Source organism: Lethenteron reissneri, chromosome 61, assembly GCF_015708825.2.
Source record: "Lethenteron reissneri isolate LAM-NWPU_2019-01 chromosome 61, ASM1570882v1, whole genome shotgun sequence".
In the NCBI taxonomy this organism is placed as follows: domain Eukaryota; kingdom Metazoa; phylum Chordata; class Hyperoartia; order Petromyzontiformes; family Petromyzontidae; genus Lethenteron; species Lethenteron reissneri.
The window spans coordinates 5849432-5869073 of NC_083839.1; the positions used below are offsets into that span (position 1 = coordinate 5849432).

Below are 19642 nucleotides of genomic sequence, written 5' to 3' on the forward strand. Positions count from 1 at the left end.
TCAGTGCGGGTTGGCAAAGGCAGAGAGCAGAGGAGTGCAGTGCAACACCAGATTTCACCGCGCTGTTTTTCTGCCGCCCCTACCGCGTATCCCCACAGCCTATAACACCAATTACGCATGTCAGTCACCCCCATCCACGCACGAATACCGAGGGTCCATCCCGCTCAGCAACCCAAGATTCTGGACACTTATCTTTTTCTTCTGCTGGTTGAAGTTGTCGATGATGACACCGATGAAAAGGTTGAGTGTGAAGAAGGAACCGAAGATGATGAAGATGACGAAGTAGATGTACATGTAGATGTTGCCCTCGTAGGTAGGCTGCAACTCCACCTGCGGCCCACGACACACACGGGAGGAGGCGGCGGTGGCGGACAAACGGAACGTCGGCATCGACAGGCAAACGACGGAGCTCGACAGGATAGACAGAAAGAGACGGGCGGCCAATACGCCTCCTCGTTCACACACCAAGGATCAACGCGATCCAGCACCGCCCCCTGCACCGATGATTCACAGACAATGGATCACGTGATCCAGCACCGCCCTCTGCACCGACGATTCACAGACAATGGATCACGTGATCCAGCACCGTCCTCTGCACCGACGATTCACAGACAATGGATCACGCGATCCAGCACCACCCTCTTCACTGTGAATTCACAGACAATGTCACAGGCACCCAGCAAGCTTCCGCAGGGCCTACTGATTGGCTTGATGACCTGGATATCCACACAGATAATGCTGCTAAATTCACCTTGCCATACAAAAGAGAATTCTAATAACTTCAACTTGTAACGCTCCGCCGCACAGAATTCAACTCACTCTCGGAGGGACAGCGACTCGGAGGTGCGAGGAGGAACCACGGACAAGCAGCAAGGCATCCACGGGGTGATCCAGCGGCCAACAATTAGCGAAGCCCTACAAGTCCTCTTAATGAGTGTGAATGAGATCATGATGACTATTGTGAAGATAATCCAATAATACATTTCATTTTTGTATCAAATAACAGTTAAATTGATGAAAGAGTTGTGAACTGGTGATACAACCAGTACGAAATGGATGAGCCATTTCGGCCAAAGTGCTAATGTCACATATGCATGCTTTTTCTTCCTTGTTGCAGCCGGCACCACTTACATCTCTAGAGTCGACCGCCGCGTACATTATGTCCATCCAGCCTTTGAAAGTGGCCTGAAGTGAAATGACACAAAGACAACAATCAGCCGAAAAACTAAAAAAATAGTCACGTGAACACAAACTTACGGAAACTAACAACAAATAGCGGCTGTCACCTGTTAGCTGCCACCAACGGCCATCATCTCTTCTAGCAAATAATGTGGGCGCCAAGGTGGCGAGATGTTAACTACCTCGCCTGGTATACAGGAGGTCATGGGTTCAATCCAGGCCCTAACACCGGTATGTTTGGACTTTGCATGTTCTCCCCGTGGTTGGGGGGATTTTTCTCCGGGTCCTCCAGTTTTCCCCTCCACATTTAGAAACATTCCACACGATGAGCCACCTCGTTGAGCTGTCATTTGTGGCCAGGTCACTTCTGAAAAAGAGCGCTAAAGCTCAGTGGGCCTTACTTGGTAAAATAAAGATATCTAACAGTAAGAGCGTGTCCATCTCAAGCCCTCATACCTAACAGCCAATATCACAGTCGGATCGGCTTGTGGCAGGAAAGCTATGGTGCTGCCTGCTGTATTTATTTGATTATCTTTTGTTACCTTAATTCAACAGGGAAGTTCAACCGATGTAGGCCCTACCCCTTCCTGATCAGTCCCCGTCAAATCATCCTCCTCCAGCCCTGCGCCCGTCCCTTCTTCTGTAGGCCACGCCTCTTCCTGTTGAACCACCCTCTTCCCCCGGATAAGGGGTGGGGCCGATTTGGGTCGTGGTGTTGGTATGTTGTAAAAGAGAGGTGAGTAGATGTGCAGCAGTAATTGTGGTGAGCGGTAGTGTCGTAGCGGTTAGTGCCCTGCGCCACAAACCCAGTAACCCGAGTTTTATTCCCGTTAAGTCTGAACCGGTCCTGGGCCTCCCCTAGGTCGATTCGGCCTCAATTGAGTAGTGTGACGTGTTTAAATATTGCCACTAGAGAGACAAAGGCGACCAGGTATGATGCTGGCCACCCACCCACTCGTGTGCCGTGCTCGCCAACAGCACTAGCCCCAACAGTCTCTTCAGGCTAGATAGGGGATCTTTGTGGTGGGTGGGATCAGTAGGGGTGGGGCAGCTTCACGATGACGACGAAGATCCCTTTTGGGGCAGCAATAGAACAAGAACAGATGTCTCTGAAATTTTTTCTGATCCATGCGTCTGTCTCCCAGTCGCTCAGCGTAATTCCACGCGTGCACACCTCTCCACACTTATACGCGCACTTTTGATCTTTTGTCCCGTTTTCTTGGTCAGCGTCTGTGCCATTTCTGGTCCGTGTGCGTCACAGCAAGGTGATGCGCACCAATTAGTCAAGTACTCAGACGTTCACTCCACAACTGGGGGACATCTGTCGTAGGTAACGCAACCAGAATCATATGGCACGTTTGTCAATAGCACTGTGGCCTTAACAGAAAAAAAATTATATATAATTAGTGAGGTTTTGGGCAATGGACCTTCATGTGCTGCAAAGAAGAGACCTGCTCAACAGGTTCCGTCCATGTGCGGCCAATCTCCATCTACACCTGGGGCCAAATGCGACCACGGCCCACTCTGTGGACGTGTTCAGCGACAGACTGTCGTGTCAGCTCACACTATCCACGAGTGCCTCGGGGGAGAACTCGGATGGGCTCAGGGCCTTCCCTCCACGCTGCTCATAAACGATCAAGTACCAACAAACCGCCAAACGCGCGCCGCCAACCCCCCCACCCCTCACTCTGCAACTCTTCGCGTCCCCCAACGTACCACCTGCAGCAGCGCCAAGTACCCCATGCCCACGTTGTCGAAGTTGATCTTGACGTTGACCCAGCGCAAGTCGCCCGACGAGTTGACGTTGATGCAGTCCGAGTGGTTGTTGACCTGCGACAGCAGCATCATCTCGCCGTCCGTCGTATTGACGCACTTCCAGTACTTGCCAGCGAACAGGTTGACTCCCATGATGCTGAAGATGAGCCAGAAGATGAGGCACACGAGCAGTACGTTCATGATGGAGGGGATGGCTCCCACCAGGGCGTTCACCACCACCTGGAGCACCGCCCCCGCCCACCGAGCCGAGCCGGTGGTGCCGGCGTTGTCAACGTAGGAGAGCGTGTTCGTGATGGCGGCAGCGTGGTGGTGGTGACGGTGGCATGCGGTGGCGACGGGTGCAGTAGATGGTTGTTGGCATCAGTTGTTCCGTAGAATTCGCCCATCCGTCCGTCCGTCCGTGGGAAGGTCATCGGGGAAAAAGCAGAAGGCAGAGACTTTAGCAGGAGAGTGATGGCGTGTCGCACGATGCTGGGCGGCGCTAGCCAGTCTATCAGAGGAGCAGAGGGCATGTTCACGAGACACCACATTGGGACACTTCTACACATAGACGCAGTCTTGTTAATTATATACTAAACTACCATTATATATCATTATTATTATTATTGCGACATACGAAACTAAAATTACATAACACATTATCATTATATACAAAAAATATATATATTAGGAATTATATACTGAAGTTGTATATTAAATTATTAATCATTATAAACTAAACTGTACATTCACCGATCCGCATTGACCAGCGTGGTGAAGTATGGTCAAACGATATCCCCATACCGGTAACAGCCTGGGTGGGCCCTTCATCCAGCGGTGGCAATTATCGCTGTACGAAACCATAACGACGAACTCAATTATCGTCAGAAACAAGCTGCGATTAAGCCCCGAGCTCTGATTGTGCTGGTATCACAATGTGGGAAGCCAACAGTAATCAGTAGCTGTTAAGTACCGGCGACTCATCGGCTCCAATATTTATTTATATTTATCGTTTCACCCAATTTAATACAGCGAATATGCTGGCCGCAGAGAACAAATAAATAACAAAACCCTCGCTACCGTCATCATCGTTAACCCTACCTTATGCTAGAATTTATCTTATAACTTTTTAATGTACACCGCTTTCAGATGTTACGATATGACAGACGCTTTATTATTTATTATCACTATCATAAAACTATACTGTTGGCCATATTGGGCAGTGACCTCTTTAAAAAAAAAAGATAATGGATTATCATTACTATTTGAAAGGATGTCTTCTTATAAAACATTTTTACGATTGGCTGTGTCCCAACCTGATACCAGATGAATTACCCAGCAAGGATTTTGCCCCCAGAAAATGTTAAAAAAATAATTGGTGCCAAAATGCGAGTGGCGCAAACATCAATTTGCGCGCCACGAAATTGCATGTTTCAAACATTGAGCCAAATGGACTGTGGGCCACGAATTCACGATCACCTCTGTTGCATTACCGAAATAAATCCGTCAATGAATTGGAAATATAATTTGGTGGGCCATCTCTGTGCGCATGGCACAATACACGGCACCACCATCGCCACTGCCACAATGGCGGCGGCGGCAGGCGCCGTGCCCCGAGGCAGCATTTTCGATTTACCATCGCTGAAACTTTGCAGAGAAGGCTGGTGGCAAATAATCTTGTCAGGGCTGAATACGATCACGTGAACGAACGGGGCCCGCGACGCACGCCAACGCCGAGCCTGGCCAACGCAAACCGCCGCGGCGGAGGAGGCCGGTGCACTTCAAATTAATGGCAGCCGTCCTAGAATGTCAAATTCGTCACAAGCTCGCCCTCGGAAAATACCGATCGTTTCCAAAAAATATATATATCTACAAACCTCAAGCATGCCCCTTGAGATCAGCTCGTGAGCTTTGTTGAAGTTTTTAGTTTGTTTGGCAGAACCAAAACGCCAAGCCAAACGGCACTGGCCGTCTAAAAACGGTTTATCTCAAAGTGCCGTCTGCAAAGTGTCAGATTTTTTTACATCACATTTATCAACATTGCACACGTAGTATATGTATACATACAGTATATATATATAGTCTTCTTCCTCTAAACCACACGCTGCGTAAATTGTACGTACGTATTCAAATTGCTTCAACGTCTACGAACAGCACTTGCCCCAACATTTTGTTATGCCTACATGGGGGATCTTTGTCTATATCAGACACACGTGCACGTTGAAGCAGCATGCTGTGAGCTAAAACGTGAGGGTTAGAGGAGAGGACTCGAAAGCATCTCTAGGAATCTACGTTTAAATATTAGTTATTCACCATCGTTCTTGGAGTAGAAGCTTCTTGAACAATTGCGCGGTGCGACTGAACGAGCACGGCTTTCGTTGTTTATTATTAAAATATCCAACATCGTCGTTCTTAAACGATCGGAAGGGAGGCGAAAACGACCCGACTGGTGTTCTCGTCCGAAGCTTCTACCGCAGCAAGTATGGTGTGAGTATTTTACATATCTATATACCAACGACACACTGGGGAGAGGTCAGGCACGGGGGGCTCAGTCACCGTACACAGTTATAGATATATAAAATACACAGTCGATGAGTAAGAGGGTGAACCTGGCAAGCTGTACGACGATGTGCGCTTCAAGCCACTCGCGACCGATCGAGGCGTCGGTAACAAATGGGCGGGCGAATGCGTCCATTCAAAAGGGTGCGCCGTCTTTACAGAGGCATTCGGGGTGGGTTTTTTTTTCATTGTAGATTTAAAGAAAAGGTGCGGGGCCGGGCGGCGTAGTTCAGTGGTCGGGCGTGTGACTTACTAAGAGCGCGTGGGGTTCCCGCGGTCGCGCTGCTGCCGTGCCCCTTCTACCAATGCTGTGTTTACGTTGGTACCGCGCACCGTTTTTGGCACGAGGTCCGACGTTTCGCTCCCCTTGCCAAGAGCTTCTTACTGAGTTGAGCTGTGGGAGGCCAATTCCTTCACTTCCTCAAGAATATAAAAAACAAATCCCAGCTCGATTCAGTTGCTGAAGAAGCTCCCACCAGTAAGTGGAGCGAAATGACATTGTGTCAGAGGGCGACGCACGGCACGATGTGGACGCTGCATCGGTGGGCTGCGCAACAGCGCGACCACAGACACCCACGCGTGGTTTCACCAAGACGCTCGCTCCACCACTGCATTGCCCAGCCAGTTTTATTCTCTCTTAAACTGCACTCGTCAAAGATTTTAAAAAAATGTTTACAAGGTGAAGGCCCACTGAGCGATCTAGCTCTTTTTTTGAAGCGACTTGGCTATCACAAATGATATCTCAAGGAAGTCACTTGTCCCGTGGACATTTATAGCAGCCAAATACTCGAAAGGCATGTTGATTCTAAATGTGGAGGGATAAACCGGAGGAACCCGGGGAGAACACGCAAACTCCAAATGTACAGGTGTCAGGGTCAGGATCGAACCTGCTACCTCCTGTATACCAGACGAGGTAGTTAACATCTTGCCACCATGGCGCCCTAAATTTGATCCGAATAGATTATCGTGAACGTCACATCCTTTGGAATTCTCATGACCTGACGCGAGTGCATATAGAATTTTAAGCCTTTGAACAGTGGGCGAATAATTAACAGAACTCCATTTCTGCGCCTCCACGTATAAAAAATATATTTCAGGCTACCAGCCTATCGGCTTTTCTCACCGCCAAAATTTACAAAACGGCATTTGTTTGGATCGGTTTCAATCTGTCTGGGTCTCATCAATCGGGCCCATTGAACAAATGCTGCCGGATTCAAGCAAATGAAGATATATTTGTATACAACGTAGGGACGACGCAGACCAGAGTTCGGCCTCATGTTTGCCCACGGCCGTTATGAATTTACGGCGACAACACAAGTTTGCGTGTGCCTCACAATAACGACAAGCTGAATGGATCAAATGATGTCCGTTCTTCTTGAACATTCATCGCCGCCCAATTCGGTTTACATCCCTTGTGAACAAATCCTCTGCCTCGGGAATGGACGAAGAAATCAGGAAAACAAAACCAAGCGCGTGAAACCAACAGGTATAACAATAATTATACAATAATAATACAAATTAAAGATAACGTGAAGAAAGGAACAAAAAAAGTATGTTTTTTGCAAAGCGCATTTTGAGCACTTTTAGGGGTCCTTAGGGACCATGCACAGAGTTCCATGGGAACCGTCCCAAAATCGTGGGCAGGCAGACCATACCAGTGTTGCCAGACAAGAGGGATCATAACCTCTATCTTAATGAGGAGAAACCAAAAGGAAACCTCTAGATTTGTAAATACCACGCTACATGTTACACGACGCAATTACCCGGGTACAGTCCTCTATAGAGTCCAGATTGCGAATGTCCAACCAGACTTTTTAAAGCAAGTGAAGACTAACTTCTCAATGAACAAAGCTACACGACCAACCGCGACAAGTGATTTGTAGATGGGTAGAGAAACTACATGGACGCCCAGTCACAGACTAATGATCTGATTTAAAAAGGTCGCACTAATAAAACACAAAGTGTTCGCCACAAATGAACCCCAATACCTTGCTGAACTCGTCAAAGAGCATAAACCATCATGCAAACTCCGGTCATCCTGGCAGCGGCTTTTGGCTAACCATCAAACAAAACGGTCAATGCATCAAAGTGTACCTAAGCCTGCGGCACAAGCGCTGCGGTGACATCACTGCCACTTAGTGTGCGAACGGTGGCTGTTATTGTTGCGTTTGTGTGTATCATAAACACACGCAGTTTGACACTGCACGTGGCCTGAAAGTGCCCCTATCCTGCCACTTTGTGTGCATGTTGTGCCAAATCTCACCACAACACCGTTCTAATGACAAACGTGACAACCGTTTTTTGGGTTGCTAACTTAAATTTTGGTGGGTGGGAGTAATGTCGCAGTGGTTAGCACACTGATATCACATCGCAGCTGTGTTTTTTGAGTTGTCCAAATCGTCTTCGTAGGCCTTAACGACCAATATGATTGAGATTCATAATTAGTTTAGTTTTTGTAAGATCATGGTCTGGTGTACATTGTATGTATATTCAACTTCTTTTGCACCGTATGTAGCCAACCGTGCTAATTGGAGGTGCGGGGGAAGGATAGCAAACTAACACACAAGAAGCAGTTCTAGAGAAATTTGCTTTTTCAAACTAGATTAAAAAGTGTATAGCTCCAATTGGCGTCCTAACATCGCTTAGGAATCCACTGGAGCATTCCAGACGGCCGCAGAAGCGCATTTGATGTCAATTGTTTAACTATCGCCGTCCACTACCCAGCGACAGAGCCAATATATTTTGTTATTTTTATTTTGACAGGTAAGGCCCACTGAGCTATGTAGCTCTTTTTCAGAAACGACCCAGCCACAAATGATAGCTTAACTAAGTTATAGCAATTTAAAGCTTTCGTGACTGCAGGGATTCATCTTCTTGGTTCTTTCGGTAAAGTCACCTGAGGACGGCTGCTTGCGTTGTGGCCGAAACGTCGTGAGAATTATTTTATTATGTTTTATTTTTATTATTTTATTACTTCCCTTCTACGTGACTTTACCGAAAGAACCAAGAAGATAAGTTATAGCAGCCAAATACTCTGAAAGCATGTCGATTCTAAATATGGAGGGAACCCAGAGAAAAATCTACGCGATCACGGGGAGAACACGCAAACTCCAAATATATAGCAGGCATCAGAGTCAGGATCGAACCCACGACCTCCTGTATAAGAAGCGAGGTGGTTAGCATCTCACCAACGTGGCGCCCGACAATCAAGTTGTCACGTCGTGGGAAAAATACGCGCCAATTTGTTTTGTTTATCAACAATACTGGGGGAGAGGTAGGAGGCAGAACGTTTAAAAGCCAAAGCAACATCTTTTGACAATTTTCATGCAAAAGATAGAAACGTTTGTCAAAATCTTTACTCTTTGGCTCTTTCGGTAAAGTCACGTAGGTATAAAATAAAATTAATTACGACGTTTCGGGCGCAACACAAGCGTCCATCATCAGGTGGGAAAGCATGGTCTGCTGCTGAGGCAGACTGTTTTTAGAGGTTTGAAATGGGTGTAGCTCAAGGGTCATAAAGAAGTGGCCGGGGCTGGTGATGTTAATGTGAGAGATTAGCATGTTGTTAATGTGAGAAATTAGAGGGCATGGAAGTGTCTATGTCAAAATCTTGCCTACGTCTTTCAACATTCCTCCCCCACCTCCTGCTCCAATTTTCCCGATAACCAGATCAATCGGCGCGTATTATTTTGGCCACGGTGTGACAACTTTCATTTGATTGCCTCTGCCGTTGTTGGTTGCTGGGGGCTGCAGTTCAACATTGATGTCTTGTCTACGTGACGATCTAACCCAAGATAAAAACAAAAACTAATTAGAAATCACAGTGGTTTTTGTTGCAATAAAAAAAATCATTTGCAATAGCCATTTCGATAATCCCCAGCTCAAGCCTTGCAAATAAGGCCCCTATCCTGGTTCTCTCGACTTCGCGCCTGGTTAAACAAAATCAACCCTGAACTCAGCTTATGGCCCGGAGTATCTTTAATCTGCCACCGGATTTGACAAAAATGTCTTCTCTCCAAAACTAGCTCTAGCTCTGAAGACAAAAAAAACTCGCTCTTTAAAAAACATTGCAGACTCCCCCCCCCCCCCACCAATGATCCCCCACCCCGTGCACGCACACTTACTCGCTCAGTCACTCTCTCACTCGCTCGCCCTCTCACACATTCACTCGCTCTCTCACTCATGCAGTCATATGCTCGTCCTCTCACTCGCACAGACGTTCACTCTCATGCGCTCATTCGCTCAATCTCACTCATGCGCTCGCTCTCACTCATGCTCTCACTCATGTGCTCATTCATGTGCTCATTCGCTCTCATGCGTTCGCTCTCACTCATGCTCTCACTCATGTGCTCATTCATGTGCTCATTCGCTCTCATGCGTTCGCTCTCACTCATGCTCTCATTCGCTTGCTCTCTCACAACCTTTTCTTTTGTGACCAAGCCAGTGATATTTTGGAATTTTCCAGAACATTCCAGATAGATTCAGTGCTGAGTAAACTTGGAGTAACTTCCAGAACATTCTAGAAGTGTAGCATAAATACAGGGGCCTTAAGCCCACCATTCTAGTTAGTCGCTTGCGCACAATCGCTTCCACGCCGTCGCCCACCCTTTTGGCCCCGCCCCCCTCCCTCCCGATACGTTCCATTCATTGGCTACCACATTCTGATGAGCCCCCCCTCTCTCCTCCCCCATCAACTCGCTTTTAAGGGATTACATCTTGAATCATTGCCTCACTTAATGCAGCTAATCTGGCTGTGACGGTCCCACCTGATGACGGAGACTTGTGCTGCCTCCGAAACGTCGTGATCTTTATTTTATTTTTTATTAATTTTGATGTTTTACCTACGTGACTTTACCGAAAAAACCTAAGAATATTAAGCCCACCAGTTCAGCTTAGTTCCAGCTGCCTAAGTGGATACATATCTACATTTTTCTGAGATGGTATCAAGAGGTTGCAAGCATCCGGCAGACACATTTTGCTATATCTGCGGCCAATTTATCAAGACAAGAGCGAAAAAGTACTCTGTGGAAGCATCTTCTAAGATGTGTGAGGCCAACAAGGCATATTTCGGCATGCCTGTCAGGGATCAAGACAAACCCTTGGCACCTCATTTCACCTGTGAGCAATGAAAAAAAAAATCTGGAAAGTAAGATGGACAATTGTTGCTCAGAATTTTACGTTATAAAATTAGTAAAAAGTTTTTAATATTTTTTTTTTTACAATTTTCAATGTTAGTGAAAAAATATATCATACATGAAAAATGTTGCGATAATCTCTTACACATTAGTCATGGGTGAAATAAGTTTATTTTTGTAGGATGGTACAGAGGGGAAAAGAGAGCCATGAAGTTCGCTATCCCAATAATTTGGTGGGAACCCACTGACCACCCAAACGTCGTACTGGCAAGAATGCACCTGCTATCACGTATCCGGATATTCCTTCATCACCCAGGTGCCACACTGCCATGAGCTCCCCATACCCACTCCTCCGGAAAGAGAGCAGCCGTCTTTAGAAGAGAGCAGCAAGTCAGAGAGCGAGGAAGACGTAGATCCAGATGACAATTTCAGAGGTGGAGCTGAGAGAAACCCATACTACCCAAACCAAAAAGACCTCAACGACTTGATCAGAGATCTTGGTCTCGAGCCAAGCTTTTGACATCTAGGCTCAAGCAGTGGAACTTGTTAGATGAAAGTGTGCAAGTCGCAGATCAGAGGAAGCGTCACCAACCTTTTTGCAGCTTCTTCACCCGTCAAGATGGGCTCTGCTTCTGCCACAATGTGACCGGTCTGTTCGAGGCAATCGGAATCGCCTGTAACCAGAATGAGTGGCGCCTCTTCATTGACAGCTCATCCAGGAGCCTCAAAGCCATGCTGCTCCATAATGGTAACAAGTACCCGTCTCTTCCCCTGGCTCACTCGGTGCACCTCAAAGAGGATTACAACAGCATCAAGATCTTGATGGACGCCTTGAAGTATGATGAGTACGGCTGGGAAGTCATCGGAGACTTCAAAATGGTGGCATTCCTGATGGTTCTCCAAGGCGGTTTTACCAAGTTTCCCTGCTATCTTTGCCTTTGGGACAGCAGGGACGCCAAGGCGCACTACCACAGGCGGGACTGGCCACAGCGGACCGAGTTCTCTGTAGGGAGGAACAACGTCAAGTGGGAACCACTGGTGGACCCCCGGAAGGTGCTGATGCCACCACTGCACATCAAATTGGGCCTCATGAAACAATTTGTCAGAGCTGTAGATAAGGAGTCGGCAGCCTTCAAGTACTCTTTGGTTTTTTCGGTAAAGTCACGTAGTTAATTTATTTCTAACGATGTGACTTTACCTAAAGAACCAAAGACTATGGATTCCTGCAGTCACAAAAGCTTCAAATCAAGCCTTCAAGTACCTTCGAGACTTCTTCCCTAAGCTGTCTGACGCAAAGGTCAAAGCCGGTGTCTTCGTCAGACCACAGATAAAGAAGATCCTGGAGTGCGATGAATTCCCCAAGAAGCTCACTTGCAAGGAGAAAGCTGCTTGGAACAGCTTTGTCGCAGTAGTTCGTGGCTTGCTAGGAAATCACAAGATCGAAAACTACGTGGAGCTGGTTGAGACTGGTGAAGAACTAGGGCACAATGGGCTGAAGGATTTCCCTCGAACTCCATATCTTTGATGCTCATCTTGATCAATTCAAGGAAAACATGGGAGCGTACTCAGAGGAGCAAGGCGAGCGCTTCCACTTGGATATACTGGACTTTGAACGCCGCTACCAAGGACTGTATAACGAGAACATGATGGGAAACTACATTTGGGGACTAATTCGTGAAAGTGATGTATAGTATAAATCTCGAAAAACGACTCACTTCTAAATCTTTTGTAGTAACTTTTGTATTACTTTAGTATAAATACATGTTAATTTTTTTTCATATTTTTTTTTCATATTTTTTTTTCTGACTATGTGAACGAAAAGACACAAATTCGCTCGTTTTCTCATTGAAAAAGGTACATTTCAAAATATCACTGTCCTGATCACAAAAGCAAAGTTTGTGGGGAATAATAGCCATTTTCTACACTTTTTAGGCATAAGCAATTTGGAAATAACACTTACTACCCAGGAACAAAAATTGTGTTACATAGTGTTCATATTCTTAGGTTTTTTCTGTAAAGTCACGTAGGTAAAACATTAAAATTAATAAAAGTAAAATAAAATAAAAATCACGACGTTTCGGAGGCAACACAAGTCTCCGTCATCAGGTGGGACCGTCACAGCCAGATTTGCTGCATCAAGTGAGGCAATGATTCAAGATGCAGCAAATCTGGCTGTGACGGTCCCACCTGATGACGGAGACTTGTGTTGCCTCCGAAACGTCGTGATTTTTATTTTATTTTACTTTTATTAATTTTAATGTTTTACCTACGTGACTTTACCGAAAAAACCTAAGAATATGAATCCTTGCAGTCACGAAAGCTTCAAATCTAGAATTACATAGTGTTATTTAACAAGTGTGAAATCACCATCTACTTGTATTCGACGTACACGGAAACTGGCATCGCTAAATATTCGCCACTTCTAGCGGTCAAAGTTTTATTTGACAAGAAATTCCCCATCGTGATGAAATAATCTAGCGCAGGCCGGAAAACGGTGAGTGTTAAACGACGGCCACAGACAAGCGTACAAACAAGCACACGGCATTTGCGCGTTTTGAAAAAAAAAGTTCCTGCAGAACTACGTTGTGGCCCTCTTCTCTTTTAGTGGAACCGGATTCTTCCCTGGCCCATGGACTACCTGCCTAGCACGCTTACCCACACGCACACACACTCACACGCTCGCACGTACGCTCACACGTACATACACGCCGTCACAAGTGAACAAAGCTAATCTCGGAACTTGATGGATTCCTCGATGAGTTGGAGCATTGGTCACAAAGAAAGTGCAAATACCAACAAAAAACTCAACACATTCCATGTCAATAACACAGTGTGTGGCCTTAAAAGGTGTGCGATGTTTGGGTCTCGAAAGAGGTGTTAATTCTGGACTGTATGTGCAGTAAAATTGCATTGATTCGGAGATTTGTTATGAACAATGTCAGGTGGCAGCGGTGACGGTGGTGGCGATGGTGGTGGTGGCGGCGGTGACAGTGGTTGTGGTGGTTCTGGTAGTGGTGGCGGTGGTTGGTGGTGATACGGCGGTGGTGGTGGTGATGTCATGGTGATAGCGGTGATAATGGCAACGGCGGTGGTGGTGGCAGCGGTAGCGGCGTTGGTAGTGGTGGCGTTGGTGGTGGTGGCGACGGTGGTGGTGGTGGCAACCGTGGTGGTGGTGGTGGTGGTGGTGATAGTAGCGACAGTGGTAGTTGTGGCATTTGCGGCGGCAGTGAAGGTGGTGATGACGGTGATGGCGACGGTGGTGGTGGCAGTGACAGTGGTGGTGGTTGTGGTGGCAGCGGTGGTGACGGTGGTAGTGGCGGCGGCAGCAGAGATAGCGACGGTGGCTCCGTGGGTTGCAGGTGAAACCGAGCGGTTGCATTGTTTGCATTGCCGACCCAAAATCAACCCGCGAATCAGAGAACACATGAGAGGCAAGCAACGCCCGCGGAGCCCCAGCGTAGCAGCTGTGATGTAGACCATGCCGTACACGCCTTTAACCCGGACACAACCACGCTGCTGTGCCCAACGAATGAACTCTGTGCCTTACTTTCAAATGTCATGACTTAATCGGAGCCATTTTCCTTCCCTCAAATTTTCCCTTAAATTCCCCTTTCGCGTATCCCCATCCTCGATTTCTCTGGCCGTTTAATAGATTAATCCGATATTACAATTTCAAAATGAGTGTTAAGTACTGCTACTTATGGCTGTTATAGCGGTGCTTCTGCAAGCTTCCTTTCAATCACATTCTGCTCGAGGGTTTTGTTTTACTATAATCTAAAAAGAGAATGATTCCCTATCGTCCGTCGTGTACCAATATGGCATTTGTTTAAAAAGCAGAAAGAAAAAAAGCTGCAAACACTTCCTCTACCAGAACGTTGGGCATTCTACACCGCTCAGCCCCCCACAATCAAACACGGTATTGCAAATCAGCAAAACACAAAAAGACAAAAACAATAAAATACAAATTATGAAAACCTAACCGCTAACGAGTGTTCGCTCATGGAGGGAAGCACCCAAGGCCATTTGCAAGACGACACACGAAGCCCAACCACTGTACTGGAATTCTACAAAACAACGTTAACCCCCAACCAAAATGGCCCCTCTCACTGTTGAACAATAACAGTGCGCCTCTCAAATCTATGGGGTGTTTGGGGTGGGGGGGCAGGGTGGGAGGACAAGGAGGTGGGGGTTGATAGAAAATAGGAAGCTTTTGGGAGTGGGGAAAAATAAAATGTAAAATCATTTTCACCCACGACCTGTCTCCTGTCTGAGCAGGGCGCGTGAAATGATCGCAAGCAGCCTTGGAATGGAGGAAGAAGGTTTGGGACTCCGGGGGTGGGGGGGGGGGGCAGAGTCGCAACAAGCCTTGGGAAACATTCAGAGATTCTCGCCATCGAGAGAAGCATCTCCCAAAAGCAGGTAAGGTGGGGGGGGGGGTTCGTGATTTCGAAGGGGTTTGGCAGGTCGGGGTTGTTTCACAGAATCACGCGCCCACACCGGGGTGGTTGGTGCCAGGAGCCAGCCACCAGTTGGTCTAGCCCTCGCCTTCCTTGCCTCGTCAGGGGGGGGGGGGGGGTGGTTACCGATCATTTAAATTAAACTAACCAAGCTATTTATTTTACCAGGTTAGGCCCATTGAGCTATGTAGCTCTTTTTCAGAAGCAGCCTGGCCACAAATGATAGCTCAACAAAGTGGCTTACCACGTGGAAATTTATAGCAGCCAAATACTCTAAACGCATGTTGATTCTAAATGTGGAGGGAAAAACCAGAGAGAGCCATGCAGACTCCAAATATACAGCAGGCGTCAAGGTCGAGATCGACCCCACGACTTCCTGTATACTTGGCGAGGTAGTTAACATCTAGCCACCGCGGTGCCGGTGGATGCGGTCGATCAGCGCCTATCGCCGCCGAGCGAGACGACTCAGAACGCCAAACACCATGCGGGTTATCGCACGGCGTTTGGGCCAACATCCAGGGGGACGAGGGGTTGGTCACCACCTCCGAGGTAGGAGAACCGTGGAGGCATCTCACGGGAGGAGGAATATCTTACGACGCCAGGAGAGGGGGGAGAACTACTTGCAAGCGAGGTTGTCTCCAGCGAGGGCGTGTGGTTATACTTATTACACAATTGACAAAAACGGGGGAGGAGGGGGTACTTATTCAATTGATGGGACTATCCCAGGAACAGCCACTGCCAGCAGGGAGGCAGGTGGCGGTTGCCTGCTGCTGGAGGATTTGACGCTCACGTTTCGGAGAGGAGTCCCGTGGAAGCTGCGAGTCTGTGAAACCACCTGCCCAACCCCCCCCCCATCTTCCCATTCCCCCCCCCCCCCTCGTTCGACGAACGACGGGAGTCAAGCGGTGCTGGACAGGGGGGGGGGTGCGGTACGCGAGCTCGCGTGGGAGCAGGGGGAGCGGGGGGGGAGAAGGGGCGGGCGGGGGGCCAGGAGAAATCGTGTGCTTACAGAGACCGCATTCGGTCGAGCCGACAGCCCTGCTCATGGATGGATCACCATTCCCGCATGCGACGCTGAAAAGTGGCGAGCGGGGGAGGGGGGGATGTTTTTTGTATTTTTTTGCGATTTTTTTTACTTTAAATGTTTTTTTGTTCGCTCGCTTTTGTCGTTAAATTCAAATCGGGTTTTTGTTGTTGTCGTATCATGCAGGATGACGTGTCACGGTTCGCTCTTACCCTCATCCCTTCAAACCGCGACAAGGCCCTTAGAGGTCTCAGTGCTCTCAGAGTCCTAAGGGACTTAATAGCCCCTAGCTCCGAGTAGCCCAGTGCATTAGCTGTAAGACTGACTAAAGACACCTACACAGAGAACAAAACAGCAACAGTCCAGCGCGTTAGCATTATCGGTAGAATTCCTTCTGCCCAACACCCACAGCCTTGAGCACAAAATGGCGCGCCAGAATTAAGGCCTTGTGCTATTTCGCTTAAGGCCCTGGGAATAGGAGGCCGCACCATTCCGGGGCAACCTGGAAAGCAAGGAAGGTAGGAAGGAAGGAAGAAAGGAAGTACACAGGGTAACCGGTCGTCGTCGTCGTTTTTAAACAAAAAGAGGCCAAGAGACAGAGAGGATGGCGGCACACGACGCACACAAACGGACACAGCTTGAGTCGGAGTCGGTGGGCAGGGATAAGAGAGGAAGCACCACGACAAACATCTAGCTACGACTGTGCTTTTTAAGGAGGTGAAAAGTCCTTACCCTGTCGAGTTTTGCCTGAGAGGGGAGCGGAGGTCAGCCAGGGGCCATAAGGCCCAGAAAATTAACCCACAAAAATTAAACGTACCTACGAAACAGAATAACAAACGATAGTACGAACACCTGTTGTTACGCCGTTATCGATTGTGAACGGCACGCAGCGTTACATTGACATCGCAACGCCGCCCGCGCAGCACACCAGGGCCTCCTCTCCCGCTGCCGCTCTCTCTCGCTCTCGGCGCATCCCTGCAAAGAAAGTGGCGGTGTTAATCAACGACATCGCGCAGCATTCTCATCCACGCATGGCTCGTGAACGATGGGGGATCACGCGGCGGCGATGGCAGCGTCAGCCGCTGCAGGGCTGCACGCTCCGCGAACTCGACGGCGCTGGTGCCGTCCACACGCGCTCTTACACATCGGCCATGTGATCTTTTATAGAAATGAAACGATTGCGTTTGGCAGAGGTGGGACAAAGTCATTGTTATGCAAGTCCAAGTCGAGTTTGAAGTCATCAAATTCATGACTCGAGTCTGACTCGAGTCCAAGTCACATGACTCGAGTCCACACCTCAGAGGTGGGACAAAGTCATTGTTATGCAAGTCCAAGTCGAGTCTGAAGTCATCAAATTCATGACTCGAGTCTGACTCGAGTCCAAGTCACATGACTCGAGTCCACACCTCAGAGGTGGGACAAAGTCATTGTTATGCAAGTCCAAGTCGAGTCTGAAGTCATCAAATTCATGACTCGAGTCTGACTCGAGTCCAAGTCACATGACTCGAGTCCACACCTCTGGCGTTTGGTCACGTGACTAAAAGCGATCGATTGCGTTCGGTCACGTGACTAAAATCGATTGATTGCGTTCGGTCACGTGACGCAAATTAATCGATCATATGGGTCATGTCACCAAAATGCATCAATCGCTTTCGGTCATGTGACCAAAATTAATCGATCGCATTCGTCACGACCTAATGAAAATTAATCTTGAGGCAAACGACGGTGTCTTTTCAATTTCCTTCAGAATCTGCAAGAAGCAAACCAAATTGGTTTCCCACTGGGCTGCGAGGTGGCCAACAGATGGCAGTAAATTAAGTGGGTTTCAACCAAACCATAATTCTCTGCATCATCAGGTGATCGATGATGCATCGATTTGCCTATTAAAATTGATGATTAATTTTGAACCGTGTATGTGTAATAATGCTTTTAGATTCATGTCCGGCAAAACAACCCTCTACCTCCTCGTTGGTGCCGGACGGCAACGCTGTGGTGAGCAGTGCCGTGGGACGAGGGACAATTTAAATTAGCCATTTCCCTCATGGCGTTTGTAGCCACCACAGTGGCCAAATGGGAGCTGGTAACCTCTCCACCTTCAAGTAAATTACCACGATACCACGGAATAAAAATCAAATTAAGCTTGTGCCGGAGGCCTCGGGGGGACAGGTGTCCATGATGGCTCCTGGGCAAACCCCATTTGGCGGAGCCAGGAGATTGAATCCTTACCCTCGGGGTTCCTCCGGAAACGGCAAAAAACCACTGCAGGTGGCCACGTGGAATGTTCGAACGCTCACTGCAGAGGAGGCTGCCACTGCTCTGTGGGGAGCTGGACCGATACCTTCTGGATCTCTGGTATTCAGGAGGTCCGGTGGACCGGCTCTGGCTCCTGCCACCATGAGGGGTGGACAGTTCTCTACTCGGGTCAGGAGACTGCCAAACAACAGGGTGTGGCTCTTCTTCTGAACAAAAGAATGAAGGGGGCGTTGGAGCATGGCGGTGAGGTGTGGGAAGCTGTAAGCCCCAGGCTACTTTGGGCTCACCTTCCCATCAACCAGAGGCGAGCAGTGGTGGTGGTGGTTACTTATGCCGCCACCGACGATGAACATCCATGGAGGGATACAGGCACAGCTGATGAGTCAGATGCCTTCTATGACCTCCTTTCCCAGGTGCTAGCTAAAGTGGCCCCTTGGGATAGAGTCATCCTGTTTGGTGACTTTAATTCCCGAGTTGGTCATGATGCTGGCACCTGGTCTGGAGTGATTGGAAGGCATGGGTCAGATCAGCTCAATCACAACGGTAGGAGGCTGCTAGATTGTTGTGCAGCCCATGGGCTTGTAATTACCAACACGCTGTTCCGGCATCGGCGCATCCACACAACATCATGGATGCATGCCGGGTCTAATCAAGCACATCTGCTGGACTACATAGTGACGGAACAGCGGATGCGGGCCTATGTCCTTGACACCAGGACCTACGTAGAGCTGATCTACCCACTGAACCATCGACTTGTCATCTGTAAGATGCACCTGCCATTCTTCCACTCCGGTGGTGGGTGTACAATCAGGACCCCATTCAAACCTAGAGTGGCCTGGTCTCAGCTAGCTGATGAAAGTTGCAAGCGAGAATTTCATCATCGCTTGCGGCTGGGGTTGGCATCGTCCTCCACTCCTCCTGATGTTGAGGGAAAATGGGCGAGGTTTAGGACTGTGGCTCATGCAGCTGCAATGGCTGCGTTGGGTACGCGGTCCAGACCTCCCCAGAGACCCTGGCTGACGGAGGTGTTCAAGCTGGCTGAGAAAAAGCCACATGGCCCACTCTCATCGTCTACAGCACCCCACGTCAGCAAATGAGGAGGCTTACCGCAGCCTTCGCTCAGAGGTTTGGAGAGCCGTGAGGCGCTGCAAGGATGGGTGGTGGTTGCGGGATGCTGAGGAGATGGAATCTGCCTCAGTGGCCCATGATCACAAATCGCTCTTTCATTCCATAAAAAAAATAACTGCCAGCACCACACCTATTATCATCATTAGGGAAAA

General features: G+C 48.3%; 1 protein-coding gene across 1 annotated transcript in view; it reads right to left on the reverse strand.

The window, feature by feature from the left end:
* The window catches only part of LOC133358318 (sodium channel protein type 1 subunit alpha-like), a 112484-nt gene that overhangs the window by 10032 nt on the left and 82810 nt on the right, over positions 1-19642 (reverse strand). The window contains 4 exon segments of the mRNA XM_061576577.1: positions 193-330; positions 1132-1185; positions 2896-3174; positions 16322-16444. Coding sequence (XP_061432561.1) covers positions 193-330; positions 1132-1185; positions 2896-3174; positions 16322-16444 — 594 coding nt within the window.